This window comes from Callionymus lyra, chromosome 7 (assembly GCF_982586985.1).
Source record: "Callionymus lyra chromosome 7, fCalLyr1.hap1.1, whole genome shotgun sequence".
Taxonomy (NCBI): domain Eukaryota; kingdom Metazoa; phylum Chordata; class Actinopteri; order Syngnathiformes; family Callionymidae; genus Callionymus; species Callionymus lyra.
The window spans coordinates 12,482,574-12,499,790 of record NC_141824.1 but is presented as its reverse complement, the minus strand read 5'-3'; the positions used below and the strand labels follow the sequence as shown (position 1 = coordinate 12,499,790).

General features: G+C 37.6%; 1 protein-coding gene across 4 annotated transcripts; it reads right to left on the bottom strand.

Annotated features, from left to right (window-relative positions):
* Positions 1-1,703: 1,703 nt before the first annotated feature.
* On the bottom strand, positions 1,704-16,631 carry LOC148075082 (aldehyde dehydrogenase, dimeric NADP-preferring-like). 4 transcript variants are annotated; one of them, XM_087796220.1, is made up of 10 exons: positions 16,585-16,631; positions 15,515-15,676; positions 12,861-13,092; positions 10,782-10,867; positions 9,379-9,587; positions 4,954-5,071; positions 4,743-4,884; positions 4,491-4,657; positions 3,325-3,424; positions 1,706-2,269 (listed from the first exon to the last, which is right to left on the bottom strand). In XM_087796220.1, exons 2-10 carry the CDS (start codon positions 15,668-15,670, stop codon positions 1,956-1,958), a joined length of 1,524 nt encoding a protein of 507 aa, XP_087652346.1. In that variant the 5' UTR covers positions 15,671-15,676; positions 16,585-16,631; the 3' UTR covers positions 1,706-1,955. The 4 variants fall into 4 exon arrangements, with proteins under 4 accessions (XP_087652344.1, XP_087652346.1, XP_087652347.1 ...); XM_087796221.1 differs by having other exon boundaries at positions 15,515-15,693; positions 16,585-16,600; XM_087796219.1 differs by lacking the exon at positions 16,585-16,631 and having other exon boundaries at positions 15,515-15,760.
* Between the last annotated feature and the right edge of the window lie 586 nt (positions 16,632-17,217).

Here is a 17,217-nt window from a genome sequence, read left to right as displayed (position 1 = left end):
AATTATACAGAGACTAACAATAAGAGTAAAACTGATAGACATGATTTGTAATAAAGGAGAAAAACAGACAATAACCAGTTGGATATAGAATCTAATTTGAAATCATGTCAACATTTTCATTCAAAATGTTTTCTGACTTTTCTGCATGTTTATTGGATATTATTATTTTCCTTCATAATTAAAAATGAAAAGTATTTTTTATGATGTATCTTATTTTAAATTAGGGTTAGGATTATATTTAAACTGTATTCATCTATAAATGATGATAATGTTTGGTTCAATTTTGATCAAATCTCAAGTAGTTGTTGAGGAAAGACTGAAGTGAAAAATAAAATAAATAATAAATCTTTTTTTCTAGATCAAAGTAGATAAACGTTCATGTTGATATAGTGACTTATAAAGATGTCCGTTTAAGATAAGAACCAGAGATTAATGATTACAATAATGGTAAAAAAAGACAATAACAACTCAACTTAAAATCATGCTTTATAACTGAAAGGTTAAAATGTTATTTTCTGAAACTTATTTGTTACTTATCGTCAACCATCGGCAAGTATTTGTCATAAACTCTTATTTTAAAGTAGGATGTGATTATATTCAAACTTAATGTAAACTATAAATTATGACAAAAATCGACTTTATATTCCTTTAAAAGAGAAAAGATGAAACAATTCACAACATCTTTAAGTAGTGGAAGAACTGAAGTGAAAGTAAAAAACAATAACTAATAAAACACAAATGATAGTATCATAAAGAACGAGCTACTGTGTAGAATAGTCGTCCTCAGTTGTGCGTCCATGATCTCGTGAACACAGCAGCATGTGGGAGGAAATCTTCCTCCAGTCTGAAGCAACACAAGTGTGTTGTTGACGAAACCATCGCTGGATTTATGGAGAGAGAAGAAGGAATGTTTACAATGACGTCAGTGTCGAGAGGTTCGTTTCAAAATGTTACACAAGTGTAAAAAAAAAAAAAAAGAACTGGACAAACAATCGACTGTATTGTCGAATATGATTATTAGTTTGTTTCCAGCTCTTCTGGGCGGATCCAGACGTTTTTTTGGACGACATGTTCTCCCTCCTTCTCGTCCTGGGTCGGTCCCAGGGCTTCCGTCCAGGAGGATATGCAACATGTCGGCATCTCGACTCGAGTGCATGAGTTTGGCTTTGATTCAAGGAGCTTTCATCAGGAATAAGGAGGCGCTAATGTCGTTTGAAATCTAAATTTATTTCAATAAAAATGGTGGAAAAGTTAATTAGCAAACCTTTTAAAAGAATGATAATTTAAAATGTTTATGGAAATAGTTTTCGCTCATGTAGCTGAAGCGCTAACAAAAGTTCAAAATTAACATTATTAGATATTAATACACATATTTGAAATAAAACTAATGAGATTATACACAGTAATTCATCGTTATAATCAACCTAGATATTTTAAATTGATCAAATTCGATACAATTTTGAAAGATTTTTGGAACGCAATGGACTCAACCAGCAGGTGGCAGCAGCGACCCGGAACTCACGCAACACGACTACAAAAATAATAACAAAATATTAATTTAAAATGATCAGTCAAAGATGTAACAGCAAAACCTTCTAGATGGAGGTTATTAAAATAAGGTGCATTAGTATTTTTAGTGTAAAAAATATATATAATAATTTTAAAAAGTCAGTGTCATTATTCCTCCGTTCATTTCGTCAATGTGTCCCGAATAGAAAACATTTAAAAATCAGCTTTAAATATATTTATTTAATCTGAATCCACTTTCAAAAACGGCGTGGTGGCGCCATCTAGTGACAGATAAAATCGTTACAAAACAATGTTAGAAAGATTTTCCTTGACAATAGATTATTTTAAATAAGAAGGAAACACGGTTCAGACTCGTATAAAACAATAAAAAATATGTGTCGTTGTTTGTCTTCACATGATTTAAATAAAAGGTCAGGGTCGGCCCCTCAGTTGTAGAAGCCCCTCCAGTACCAGCAGGTGCAGTTGAGTCCGGCGGCGATGAGGAGGATGACGGTCAGGGTGATGAGCAGGCCCACGGTGACCACGGTCATGAACACGGCCCACACGTACGTCTTCTTGGACATGTCGATCATGGGGGACCTCAGCGCCATCTGGACCCGGCGGGCCCGTCTCCGGTCCTGAGGCGGGTACCGGGACCGGTTGACCCGCTCCATGCCCAGCGAGCGGATCAGACACGCCCTGTGGTGGCTGAGCTGGTCGAAGGTGTGCTTGCCGTGGTACCGACCCATTCCACTCTGACCTGAGCCGCACAGGGTCGACGGAAAGAAACGGAAGGAAGGAAAGATGTTGGAAGAAGAAATTCTTTCTTTTTTCAAGGCATTCTGGACAAAGTTTAAACATCTTATCATCTACCTTTTATACTTTGAGTATTATTGATTATATATTGTCATGTTTTTAATTAACTTTTGATATAAAAGTCATATTTATTTGAGCTTTAAAATGTGATGCAAAGTTAAATCATTTTGGTTGTGAAAGGTCGGTTGCATAACTTATGCATTATTATTTATTTTGATTTTTATATATATATATATATATATATATATATATGTCATTATTTAGACATAAATGACATCATTATAAATAGATAGAACATTGTTAATAAATATAAAAAAAATTAAAAATAAATCAAAGAATATAAACAGAAATTGTTTGTAATACAAGTTCAAATGTATCAACAAATACATGTATATATACACAGAAATAGCACTGTTCATTGACAAAAATAGAAGTAATTTCTTTCTTTATTTAAACATTAAAATATTTATTCAAACATTTAATCATTTAGTTATGCATGTATAAATCTATTTATAGTTATGTCAGATATATATTATCTTGAGCAGCAATTGATAAAAGATGATACATTCTAAAAATGAAAGTAATTAAAATAAAATAAAAATACCAAATGTGATTAAATATTATTCTACATTAAACACAATTACTGTATTAAATACATTTTATTTTAAAATGTACATTATTCAACCATGTTAAATATATATATATACAAGTTATTAAATATATATATATATATTTAATAACTTGGTTTAAGTTTACCTTTAAAAAAGTATTTTAATTTGAAATATACAATTTATTTTATTATCTGAAAGTTAATGAAATAAATGCTTAAATTGAAACTAAATAATTGTCAAAATAACAACAAATAATTAATTGTATTTTAATATACTCTTACACAATTTTACCATAGTTAAAAAACTAAATGTTACGATGTATAATGAACATAAACTAAAGAGATAATTGTTACGTATTTGTTTGTGTTGACAGCCACATGTTACTCACCGACGCCCCCAAACGGTAGCGAGCAGAGCGTGTAGTGCATCATGACGTCATTCACCGTCACTCCACCACTAGAGGTCTCTTCGATCATCTTCTTGGTGGCCTGATGACATGTGACGTATGAACGTGTTTAGATCAGACACACGTTAATGAACAACAATTAAAGATGTTTTGTATGGAAGTATATCAGTGACATCAAAATATGTTATGGTTGAATTTAACTTGTTTAACTGTTGTTGTTGTTTAGTTTTTAGTTGTTGTTTTTTTCATTTTCTAGTTCATTTTCTTTTATAATTTATAAAGGATGTATTTTTTTTAATTATAGAATTCGAAAATTCAAAATTTTACGTATAGATATTCTAATTCCAATAATAAAAAAAGATATTTTCTTAAGTCAATATCATTTTGTTCGTAGCCTTTGAAATTGATCGTTTTTTTTTTTTTTTAAAGTTGGATCAAGTAGCTCGGTGCTCGTTTGGTTCTGTCTGCTGTCACTTTTATACCAACCTTTAAATATTGAATTTAAAAGACTACAAATTAATAAATATTGATTTTAATCATTTTGTTTTTTGAATTAGTTATTTAGAATATCAAACTTTATGTGTATATTTTTTTTCTTCGAATTTTTTAATTCAATAATAATAATAATACAAATAATATCAACTTCTCAATATAGAAATGATTTAATTCAATAATTTTATATTAAATGCTTAAAAAAACAACATTTTGAAAAAAACAACAAAACAATTTTCAATATAAAAATGATATAATTCAATCATTTTAAATGAAACCCTTAAAAATCAACTTTTCAATATAAAAAAGATATCAAATAGAAATGATTTAATTCAACTATTCAATATATAGAAACTATTTAATACAACATCTTTAATTTAAAAGGCTTAAAAATAACATTTTAGAAAAAAATAAATATCTATATATATTTATAAAATTATTGAATTCAATAATTTTAAATTAAAATGCTTAAAAAACAACATTTTGAAAAAAAACCCCCAAAACTTAAGGTAATATAGATATTATTTAATTCAATAATTTGATATTAAATGCTTAAAAAAAACAATATTTCAATAATAAGTTTCTTCTGGCGCTGAAGTACTTCATCATCACTTCAGTTTTACTCCTGAGAGAGTGAAGCAGCAGAACGTTCTCACCATCAGGTCGGAGCAGAAGATGTAAAGCGCCAGAGGTTTCTCTCTCTCGTTGATGAAGCTGATGGCGTCGTCCATGTCGCTGACGGTGACGATGGGCAGCAGAGGCCCGAAGATCTCCTCCTGCATGAGCCGGGACTGAGGCGGCACGTCCTTCAACACCGAGGGAGCTGTCAATCAAAGCGGCGGGAGAGGGGGGAGGGGGGGGGGTCAGCACGGCAGTCTCGTGACCTCGGGGTGCGGAGGTCGACCCACCGATGTAGCACTGCGAGGCGTCGCTCTGACCCCCCACCACGGGAACGTAGCCCTCCATCAGGCTCATGATCCTGTTGAAGTGGTGCCGGTTGATGATGCGGCCGTAGTCCGGGGACAGTTTGGGGTCGGCCCCGTAGAACTCCTGAGGGTCGGAGAAAACATCCCAGTCAAGGTTTGAACATGGATGTTTATGAAGAAGGTGGTTCAGGACCTGCAGGGTTTGACGGATGTGCTCCACCACACGACCCTGGACGCTGGGCTCACACAGGATGTAGTCTGGAGCGATGCAGGTCTGACCGCAGTTGATGAACTTCCCCCACGTGATCCTCCTGCAGACACACACCTGTCAATCACTAGCTGTGTGTGTGTGTGTCTTTCTGTGTGCGCTTGTCTCCGAGAGTGTTTATGTTTGTGTCTTTCTTTGCGTGTTTTTCTCTGTTTGTGTCTTTTTGTGTCTGTGTGTCTTGATTTCTGGTGTGTCTTTCTGTGTGTGTGTTTTTGTGTCTGTGTGTCTTTCTCTGTGTGCCTTTATTTCTGTGTGTGTCTTCCTCTGTGTGTGTTTTTGTGTCTGTGTGTCTTTCTAGGTATGCCTTTATTTCTGTGTGTGTCTTCCTCTGTGTGTGTTTTTGTGTCTGTGTGTCTTTCTAGGTGTGCCTTTATTTCTGTGTGTGTTTTTGTGTCTGTGTGTCTTTCTCTGTGTGCCTTTATTTCTGTGTGTGTCTTCCTCTGTGTGTGTTTTTGTGTCTGTGTGTCTTTCTCTGTGTGCCTTTATTTCTGTGTGTGTCTTCCTCTGTGTGTGTTTTTGTGTCTGTGTGTCTTTCTCTGTGTGCCTTTATTTCTGTGTGTGTCTTCCTCTGTGTGTGTTTTTGTGTCTGTGTGTCTTTCTCTGTGTGCCTTTATTTCTGTGTGTGTCTTCCTCTGTGTGTGTTTTTGTGTCTGTGTGTCTTTCTAGGTGTGCCTTTATTTCTGTGTGTGTCTTCCTCTGTGTGTGTTTTTGTGTCTGTGTGTCTTTCTAGGTGTGCCTTTATTTCTCTGTGTGTCTTCCTCTGTGTGTGTTTTTGTGTCTGTGTGTCTTTCTCTGTGTGCCTTTATTTCTCTGTGTGTCTTCCTCTGTGTGTGTTTTTGTGTCTGTGTGTCTTTCTCTGTGTGCCTTTATTTCTGTGTGTGTCTTTCTCTGTGTGTGTTTTTGTGTCTGTGTGTCTTTCTCTGTGTGCCTTTATTTCTGTGTGTGTCTTCCTCTGTGTGTGTTTTTGTGTCTGTGTGTCTTTCTCTGTGTGCCTTTATTTCTGTGTGTGTCTTCCTCTGTGTGTTTTTGTGTCTGTGTGGCTTTCTCTGTGTGCCTTTATTTCTGTGTGTGTCTTCCTCTGTGTGTGTTTTTGTGTCTGTGTGTCTTTCTCTGTGTGCCTTTATTTCTGTGTGTGTCTTCCTCTGTGTGTGTTTTTGTGTCTGTGTGTCTTTCTCTGTGTGCCTTTATTTCTGTGTGTGTCTTCCTCTGTGTGTGTTTTTGTGTCTGTGTGTCTTTCTCTGTGTGCCTTTATTTCTGTATGTGTCTTCCTCTGTGTGTGTTTTTGTGTCTGTGTGTCTTTCTCTGTGTGCCTTTATTTCTGTGTGTGTCTTCCTCTGTGTGTGTTTTTGTGTCTGTGTGTCTTTCTCTGTGTGCCTTTATTTCTGTGTGTGTCTTCCTCTGTGTGTGTTTTTGTGTATGTGTGTCTTTCTAGGTGTGCCTTTATTTCTGTGTGTGTCTTCCTCTGTGTGTGTTTTTGTGTCTGTGTGTCTTTCTCTGTGTGCCTTTATTTCTGTGTGTGTCTTCCTCTGTGTGTGTTTTTGTGTCTGTGTGTCTTTCTCTGTGTGCCTTTATTTCTGTGTGTGTCTTCCTCTGTGTGTGTTTTTTTGTCTGTGTGTCTTTCTCTGTGTGCCTTTATTTCTGTGTGTGTCTTCCTCTGTGTGTGTTTTTGTGTCTGTGTGTCTTTCTCTGTGTGCCTTTATTTCTGTGTGTGTCTTCCTCTGTGTGTTTTTGTGTCTGTGTGTCTTTCTCTGTGTGCCTTTATTTCTGTGTGTGTCTTCCTCTGTGTGTGTTTTTGCGTCTGTGTGTCTTTCTCTGTGTGCCTTTATTTCTGTGTGTGTCTTCCTCTGTGTGTGTTTTTGTGTCTGTGTGTCTTTCTAGGTGTGCCTTTATTTCTGTGTGTGTCTTCCTCTGTGTGTGTTTTTGTGTCTGTGTGTCTTTCTCTGTGTGCCTTTATTTCTCTGTGTGTCTTCCTCTGTGTGTGTTTTTGTGTCTGTGTGTCTTTCTCTGTGTGCCTTTATTTCTGTGTGTGTCTTCCTCTGTGTGTGTTTTTGTGTCTGTGTGTCTTTCTCTGTGTGCCTTTATTTCTGTGTGTGTCTTCCTCTGTGTGTGTTTTTGTGTCTGTGTGTCTTTCTCTGTGTGCCTTTATTTCTGTGTGTGTCTTCCTCTGTGTGTTTTTGTGTCTGTGTGTCTTTCTCTGTGTGCCTTTATTTCTGTGTGTGTCTTCCTCTGTGTGTGTTTTTGTGTCTGTGTGTCTTTCTCTGTGTGCCTTTATTTCTGTGTGTGTCTTCCTCTGTGTGTGTTTTTGTGTCTGTGTGTCTTTCTCTGTGTGCCTTTATTTCTGTGTGTGTCTTCCTCTGTGTGTGTTTTTGTGTCTGTGTGTCTTTCTCTGTGTGCCTTTATTTCTGTGTGTGTCTTCCTCTGTGTGTGTTTTTGTGTCTGTGTGTCTTTCTCTGTGTGCCTTTATTTCTGTGTGTGTCTTCCTCTGTGTGTGTTTTTGTGTCTGTGTGTCTTTCTCTGTGTGCCTTTATTTCTGTGTGTGTCTTCCCCTGTGTGTGTTTTTGTGTCTGTGTGTCTTTCTAGGTGTGCCTTTATTTCTAGGTGTGTCTTCCTCTGTGTGTGTTTTTGTGTCTGTGTGTCTTTCTCTGTGTGCCTTTATTTCTGTGTGTGTCTTCCTCTGTGTGTGTTTTTGTGTCTGTGTGTCTTTCTCTGTGTGCCTTTATTTCTGTGTGTGTCTTCCTCTGTGTGTGTTTTTGTGTCTGTGTGTCTTTCTCTGTGTGCCTTTATTTCTGTGTGTGTCTTCCTCTGTGTGTGTTTTTGTGTCTGTGTGTCTTTCTCTGTGTGCCTTTATTTCCGTGTGTGTCTTCCTCTGTGTGTTTTTGTGTCTGTGTGTCTTTCTCTGTGTGCCTTTATTTCTGTGTGTGTCTTCCTCTGTGTGTCTTTCTCTGTGTGCCTTTATTTCTGTGTGTGTCTTCCTCTGTGTGTGTTTTTGTGTCTGTGTGTCTTTCTAGGTGTGCCTTTATTTCTGTGTGTGTCTTCCTCTGTGTGTGTTTTTGTGTCTGTGTGTCTTTCTCTGTGTGCCTTTATTTCTGTGTGTGTCTTCCTCTGTGTGTGTTTTTGTGTCTGTGTGTCTTTCTCTGTGTGCCTTTATTTCTGTGTGTGTCTTCCTCTGTGTGTTTTTGTGTCTGTGTGTCTTTCTCTGTGTGCCTTTATTTCTGTGTGTGTCTTCCTCTGTGTGTGTTTTTGTGTCTGTGTGTCTTTCTCTGTGTGCCTTTATTTCTGTGTGTGTCTTCCTCTGTGTGTGTTTTTGTGTCTGTGTGTCTTTCTCTGTGTGCCTTTATTTCTGTGTGTGTCTTCCTCTGTGTGTGTTTTTGTGTCTGTGTGTCTTTCTCTGTGTGCCTTTATTTCTGTGTGTGTCTTCCTCTGTGTGTGTTTTTGTGTCTGTGTGTCTTTCTCTGTGTGCCTTTATTTCTGTGTGTGTCTTCCTCTGTGTGTGTTTTTGTGTCTGTGTGTCTTTCTCTGTGTGCCTTTATTTCTGTGTGTGTGTTTTTTTCTGTGTAATGTGTGTGCCTTTATTTGTGTGTATGTCTGTGCATGTGTGTGTTGTTCTATGTGTGTGTGTCTTTATGTGTGTATGTCTTTTTGTATAATGTACGTTTCTCTCTGTGTTTGTATCTGTGCATGTGTGTCTTTCTGTGCAGGTTTGTCTTTCTGTGTGTGTCGTTCTACGTGTGTGTGTGTGTTTCTATGTGTGTGTGTGTTTCTATGTGTGTTTGTGTGTCTTTCAGTCTATCTTGTTTCTTTCCGTGTATGTGTGTGCCTTTATTTGTTTGTGTGTGTCGTTCTGTGTGTGTCTTTTTGTGTCTGCGTCTTCTGTGTATATGTGCGTGACTTTATTTGTGTGTGTGTGTGTCCATCTTTCTGTGTCCAAGTACGTCTTTCTGTGCTGTGTGTGTGTGTCTTCCTTTGTGTGCGAGTATGTGCCTGTGTGTCTTTCTCTGTTTATTTGTGTCTTTCTGTGTGTGTGTGCGTGTTTGTTTGTGTCTTTCTGTGTGTGTGTGTGTGTGGGGGTGTGTGTGTGTGTGTGTGTGTGTGTGTGTGTGTGTGTGTGTATGTCTTTCGTCGTGCGAGTGTGATTCTGTGTGTGTCTTACTATGTGTGCTTGTGTCTCCGTTTGTGTCTGTGTGTGTTCCTGATTGTGTTTCCCTAATCTTCTAATAGACTCACAAACTGCTCAACAAAATGGGATGAAAATGATCAAGTGACTCTCAGTGAAGGTCAAAGGTCAACTCGAGGAAGAATACCTGAACGTTCTCTCATTATGTTTACAAAAGTATTTTTCTAAGCTTTCACCTGCAGGCGACCTTGAGGTCACAGTTCTTGTCGATGTAGCAGGGGCTCTTCCCCCCCAGCTCCAGGGTCACGGGGGTCAGGTGTCGGGCCGCGGCCTCCATCACCACGCGACCCACGGAGCTGCTTCCTGTGAAGAAGATGTGGTCGAATCTGTACCTGAGCAGCTCCTGAGTGACAGTCGCGCCGCCCGTCACCACCGGGTACAGATCCTGCAGACACGAGGAATACTGTTGGTTAACAATCCATTCATTCATAGTAAATATAAAACTACATCAAAATGTCAGATGATGCAGCCTGTGTGATGAGTACTTTCTAGACAACAACAAAAAAACACAACATTACATTATACACAACTATAAAAAAAGCATGTTAACCAGAGTACACCAGGTACTGATCCGTGAGAGACGCACAGAAAGAAAAAGAATCATTGAATTTGATCGATTAATACTGAATGAAAGGTGTTTTATTTTGAAAAAATATGGTAGTTTCTCTCTGTGACTCTTGACACGTCAAGACGCTTGTTTCAGTCCAAAAATAAACCTGTTAACTAGTGAAACACAAACTCTAAAGTTTTTAACACAGTACCAGAGTATTTAAAGGTTGAATTTAATATTATAAAAATGTTATTACGATTTTTATTGATTGAAATATAGTGTTTTTTTTAGGCATTTAATTATTTTTAATAACTGAAACAAACTTTTCCATTAAAATGTTTGAATGAAATTTTCTTTAATAATTTTAATTTAACATTTTTATTTATTTATTAATATTGATTTTTTAATTTTATTTATAATTGATTTAAAGTATAGTATTTTTTTAAACATGGAGTTTGATATTCTAATAACAATAATTAAAAATACATTTTCAAAAGGAAAATATTATTTTGTTTGTAGCCTTTGAAATTAAAGTTGGATCAAGTAGCTCTGTGCTCTTTTGGTTTTGTCTGCTGTCACTATTATACCAACATTTTAATAAATAAATTTAAAATATATATATATATATATATATATACATATACATATATATTTACACATAGACTTTGATATTCTAATCCCAATCATTTATAAATACATTTTCTAAATTGAATAATTTTTGATTCGTAGCCTTTTAAATTCAATATGAAATATCAAAAGAGACTGAACTACTAGATCAAAGTTTCGGCCAATCATGTGCCTTGTAGATGATCATGTGACTGTGGCCTTTCTGTGTTCAAATTAGTTTAATCGATCATTCGGTTAAAAAAATTCAACCATTCAATTTAGAAATTATTTAATTCTAATATATATATATATATATATATATATATATATATATATATAAATAAATAATAAATCCACAATATGTTCCGAGTTATGAGGTCACATCATCACACGAGCTTCACTGGCAGATGTTCTGGTTCTGACCGTGTCCAGATAGCGAGACATCAGCGCTCGCAGCAGGAGGGACGAGTACTCGCTCAGCTCGGACGGTTTCACCACGGCGGCGTTTCCTGCGGCGACACAAGAGAGTGTGTGTGTGAGTGAGTGTGTGTGAGTGTGTGTGAGACGATGATGTCACTGAGTGATGGACAGACGTGGGAGCAGAGAATGTTGACGTGGGAGGATCCATGACATCAGAGCGACTTTCTCAACTCTTCACTCTCATGTTTAAACAACTGAATTTGATTCTAATGTATCTTTAAGATTTATAAGATACATTGAATTAAAAAAAATACATTTTACACGTATATACAGACACACAACGTCAGATAGACACAACATCATATAGACACACTATATCAGAGAGACACTACATCAAACCACACATTAGATAGACACACAACATCAGATAGACACAACATCCTATATACACATTCCATTTGATAGACACACACTATTACATCCTCACACGACATTAGATAGACACAACATCGAAGACACACAACATCATATAGACACACACCATTACATAGAAACACAAAATAAGAGAGACATGCAACGTAAGATAGACACACAACATCAGAGACTCACACCATCAGGGACAAACACATCATCAGAGACACACAACATCAGGAACAAACACATAATCAGAGGCACACAATATCAGAGAAACATACCATAAGGTAGGACAACATCAGAGACACACAACATTAGATAGACACTCACCATAAGATAGACAGGGAACATAAGATGGACACACAACATCAGAGACACACAACATTAGATAGACACTCACCATAAGATAGACAGGGAACATTAGATAGACACACAACATCAGAGACACACAACATCAGAGACATACAAGACAGACAATATAATATAGACACACACCATCTGATAGACACGCAACATAAGATAGACACACAACATAAGATAGACACACAACATTATAAACACACAACATAAGATAGAAACACAATATCATATAGACACACACCATCTGATAGACACGCAACATAAGATAGACACACAACATTATAAACAGACAACATAAGATAGACACACAATATCATATAGACACACACCATCTGATAGACACGCAACATAAGATAGACACACAACATAAGATAGACACACAACATTATAAACAGACAACATAAGATAGACACACAATATCATATAGACACACACCATCTGATAGACACGCAACATAAGATAGACACACAACATAAGATAGACACACAATATCATATAGACACACACCATCTGATAGACACGCAACATACGATAGACACACAACATTATAAACAGACAACATAAGATAGACACACAATATCATATAGACACACACCATCTGATAGACACACAACATAAGATAGACACACAATATCATATAGTCACACACCATCTGATAGACACGCAACATAAGATAGACACACAACATAAGATAGAAACACACCATCATATAGACACACACCATAAGATAGACACACACCATCATATAGACACACACCATCTGATAGACACGCAACATAAGATAGACACACAATATCATATAGACACACAACATAAGAAAGACACACAACATAAGATAGAAACACACCATCATATAGACACACACCATCTGATAGACACACAATATCATATAGACACACACCATCTGATAGACACGCAACATAAGATAGACACACAACATAAGATAGAAACACACCATCATATAGACACACACCATCTGATAGACACACAATATCATATAGACACGCAAAATAAGATAGACACACAACATAAGATAGACACACACCATCATATAGACACACACCATCTGATAGGCACACAACATCAAAAAGACTCACAACATCAGAGACACACAATGTTATAGTTTCATTGATGTGATTTTAAGTTGATTTAATTTCTTAAATAGTGTCAAATATATAAATGTAGTTTGTTTTTGTTTGAAAAGATAAACTTCTTTAAAGTAAATAAAATGAAAGTTTGTTTCCACTGATCATGTGACTCTTCAACATAACTGGTGAAACATCTACTTTGATTGACAGCTGGTTCTACCTGCAGCGATGGCACCGACCAGCGGGAGCAGAGTGACGGCCCACGGGTAGTTCCAGGCTCCGATGATCAGAACCAGACCCAGAGGCTCCGGCTGGACGTAGACCTCGTCCGACACGGTCAGAAGGTTCTTCTCCACCGGCTGAGGCGACGTCCACTTGTCCAGCTTGTCCAGAGCAAACTTGATCTCATTCTCGATACTGATGAGCTCCAGCAGAGGAGTGTCGTACTGGCTCTGTGACACAACATCAAATACACAACATCAGACACACGACATCAGACACACACAACATTAGACACACACCACATTAGACACACTACTAGCTGTATGTGACACAACATCAGAAACACAACATCAGTGACACACAACATCAGAGAAACACAATATCAGTGACACACAACATCAGTGTCACACAACATCAGAGAAATACAACATCAGTGACACAAAACAACAGACAAACACAGCATCAGAGACACAGAACCAGAAACAAACACAACATCAGAGACAAACACAGCATCAGAGACAAACACATCATCAGAGACAAACACAACATCAGAGACACACACACCACCAGACGCAGCACCATCAGAGACACACACACACACCATCAGAGACAAATACACCATAAGAGAGACACACACACAGCATCAGAGACAAACACATCATCAGAGAGACAAACACACCATCAGAGACACACACACACCATCAGATGCAGCACCATCAGAGACACACACACACACCATCAGAGACAAATACACCATAAGAGAGACACACACACAGCATCAGAGACAAACACACCATCAGAGAGACAAACACATCATCAGAGACAAACACAACATCAGAGACACACACACCATCAGATGCAGCACCATCAGAGACACACACACACACCATCAGAGACAAACACACCATCAGAGACAAACACATCATCAGAGACAAACAAAACATCAGAGACACACACACCATTAGATGCAGCAGCATCAGAGACAAACACACCATAATAGAGACACAAACACCATCAGAGACAAACACACACCATCAGAGACAAACACAGCATAATAGAGACAAACACACCATAATATAGACAAAAACACCATCAGAGACAAACACACCATCAGAGACAAACACACCATCAGAGACACACACACCATCAGAGACAAACACACCATCAGAGACACACACACACACACCATCAGAGACAAACACACCATCAGAGACACACACACACCATCAGAGACACACACACAACATCAGAAAAAAAACACATCATAAGAGAGACAAACACACCATCAGAGACACGAACACACTATAAGAGAGACAAACACACCATCAGAGACAAATACACCATAAGAGAGACAAACACACTATCAGAGACAAATACACCATAAGAGAGACAAACACACCATCAGAGACAAACACACCATAAGAGAGACAAACACACCATCAGAGACAAACACACCATCAGAGACACACACACACCATCAGAGACAAACACACCATCAGAGACACACACACACCATCAGAGACAAACACACCATCAGAGACACACACACACCATCAGAGACAAACACACCATCAGAGACACACACACACCATCAGAGACAAAAACACCATCAGAGACACACACACACCATCAGAGACAAAAACACCATCAGAGACACACACACACCATCAGAGACAAAAACACCATCAGAGACACACACACACAGCATCATAGAGACACAGTATTATCTTGATCTTTAAAGTATGTACTTTTTTGAGTATTGTTTTGATTGTTTAAGCGCTTTGTGACCCTGGTCTCGAAAAGCGCTATATAAATAAATATTACTTACTTACTTACTTACACACACCATCAGAGACACACACACAGCATCAGAGACAAACACACCATAAGAGAGACAAACACACCATCAGAGACAAACACACCATAAGAGAGACAAACACACACCATCAGAGACACACACACCATCAGAGACAAACACACCATCAGAGACAAACACACCATAAGAGAGACAAACACACCATCAGAGACAAACACACCATCAGAGACAAACACACCATCAGAGACACACACACACCATCAGAGACAAACACACCATCAGAGACAAACACACCATAAGAGACAAACACACCATAAGAGACAAACAAAACATTAGAGACACACACACCATCAGAGACAAACACACCATCAGAGACAAACACACCATAAGAGAGACAAACACACCATCAGAGACAAACACACCATCAGAGACAAACACACACCATCAGAGACAAACACACCATCAGAGACAAACACACCATAAGAGACAAACACACCATAAGAGAGACAAACACACCATCAGAGACACACACACCATCAGAGACAAACACACCATAAGAGAGACAAACACACCATCAGAGACACACACACCATCAGAGAGACAAACACACCATCAGAGACACACACACCATCAGAGACAAACACACCATAAGAGAGACAAACACGCCATCAGAGACACACACACCATCAGAGACAAACACACCATAAGAGAGACAAACACACCATCAGAGACAAACACACCATCAGAGACACACACACACCATCAGAGACAAACACACCATCAGAGACAAACACACCATCAGATGCAGCATCATCAGAGGTTGCTGGTTCACTCACTCGGTTGATGTCTTGCTTCAGGGCTGTGGCGATGTCAGTCTCTCTCTCACTGATCATCTTCTGCAGGTTCATCAGCTGCTGACGTCTGAACTCCAGTGACCTCGTGCGACCGCTGATGAAGGCTTCTCTGGCCCTGATGAGCATCTGACGCTCCATCAACACCTGAGGAGATCCACACTCTTTAGTGTGTAAAATGTATATTATATATATATATATACACAGGTATATAAACATATATTTTCCTTTAAAAAAAAAAACAACAACATCTTTTTACATTTGCTTACTCATATGTACGACTACTGTTTTATTAAAATTTAATTTAAAAACACACAACATCAGATAGACATACAATATCAGAAAAATACACACCATCAGATAGGCACACATGATCAGAAAGACTCACAACATCCAACACACACAACAACAGACAGACACACAACATCAGATAGAAACACACCATTAGCGACACACACACGATCAGACAGACACATTATCAAACACAAACAATATTAGCGACACACATCATCAGACAGACACACAACATCAAACAAACACAACATCAGATAGACACACACGATCAGACAGACACATTATCAAACACAAACAATATTAGCGACACACATCATCAGACAGACACACAACATCAAACACACACAACATCAGACAGACACACAACATCAGATAGAAACACACCATCAGATAGACACACACGATCAGACAGACACATTATCAAACACAAACAATATTAGCGACACACATCATCAGACAGACACACAACATCAAACACACACAACATCAGATAGACACACAATATCAGAGACACACATCAAATAGACACACCGTCAGGTTGGCACACAAAATCAAATAGACACAACATCAGATAGACATACAAGATCAGACAGACACACACCATTATAGACACACAATATCAGACCCACACACAACATAAAGAAACACAAACTTAATTTCAAATTGTAATTCCTCAAAAAAGAAATTAAGAAAATGTTCATTAATAGAAGAATTATTTAAAGACAATGTTGTGTATATTTAAAACAAAAGTTGTGTTTTACCTTCAATACGATCAGATCCAAGTGTAGCAGGTTGTCTTCAAGTAGAGAGTGAGACTGTTGACTCACTCACATCTCACACACTAACACACACACACTAACTCACACACACACACTGGACTGTGTCCTTTTGTTCTGTGTCGCTCAGCTGACCAGAGATCAGTTTACAGAATCTTTAACAACCAGTGATGAATCAAATACTGTAACATTTACCTTCTAAATATTTGTGTTTAACATTGAAATTATTTATGACATTTGTGTTGTAATCAATGCAGGTTAAATAACATTTTATTTGATTTTACTCTGAACAGTGATTTTATTGATGCTTTAGTTTGTATTTATGTAAGTAAGTATTTAAAATAAGTATCTGGTGTTTTTGTGGTAGGAAACTTGCTGGGATTATAAACATACGACAATAATCACAACAAAAAAACCTGCGTTATAACAACACAACGGTTCAAGTGGAAGAGTTGTGACATCAACAAAAGAAGTCATTGAGCTGTGCAGAGCGATGCATGCTGGGTAATTATAGAGTGGGGGGTTAGATTCCGTGATAAGGACAAGTGTAGATTGTCTGCGGGAGACAAAGCTATTGTTGTAAAAGTCTGAATATACATTTTTTATTATTTAATTTAA

Excerpts from the sequence above, each read along its gene's own strand:
- LOC148075082 (XM_087796218.1), bottom strand. The coding sequence starts at position 15,748 with ATGTTTATATACCTGTGTATATATATATATATAATATACATTTTACAC. Across the intron at positions 3,425-4,490 it reads TCTTCTGCTCCGACCTGATG|GCCACCAAGAAGATGATCGA; the intron begins GTGAGAACGTTC and ends ACATGTCATCAG. Across the intron at positions 2,270-3,324 it reads GCTACCGTTTGGGGGCGTCG|GTCAGAGTGGAATGGGTCGG; the intron begins GTGAGTAACATG and ends TGTGCGGCTCAG.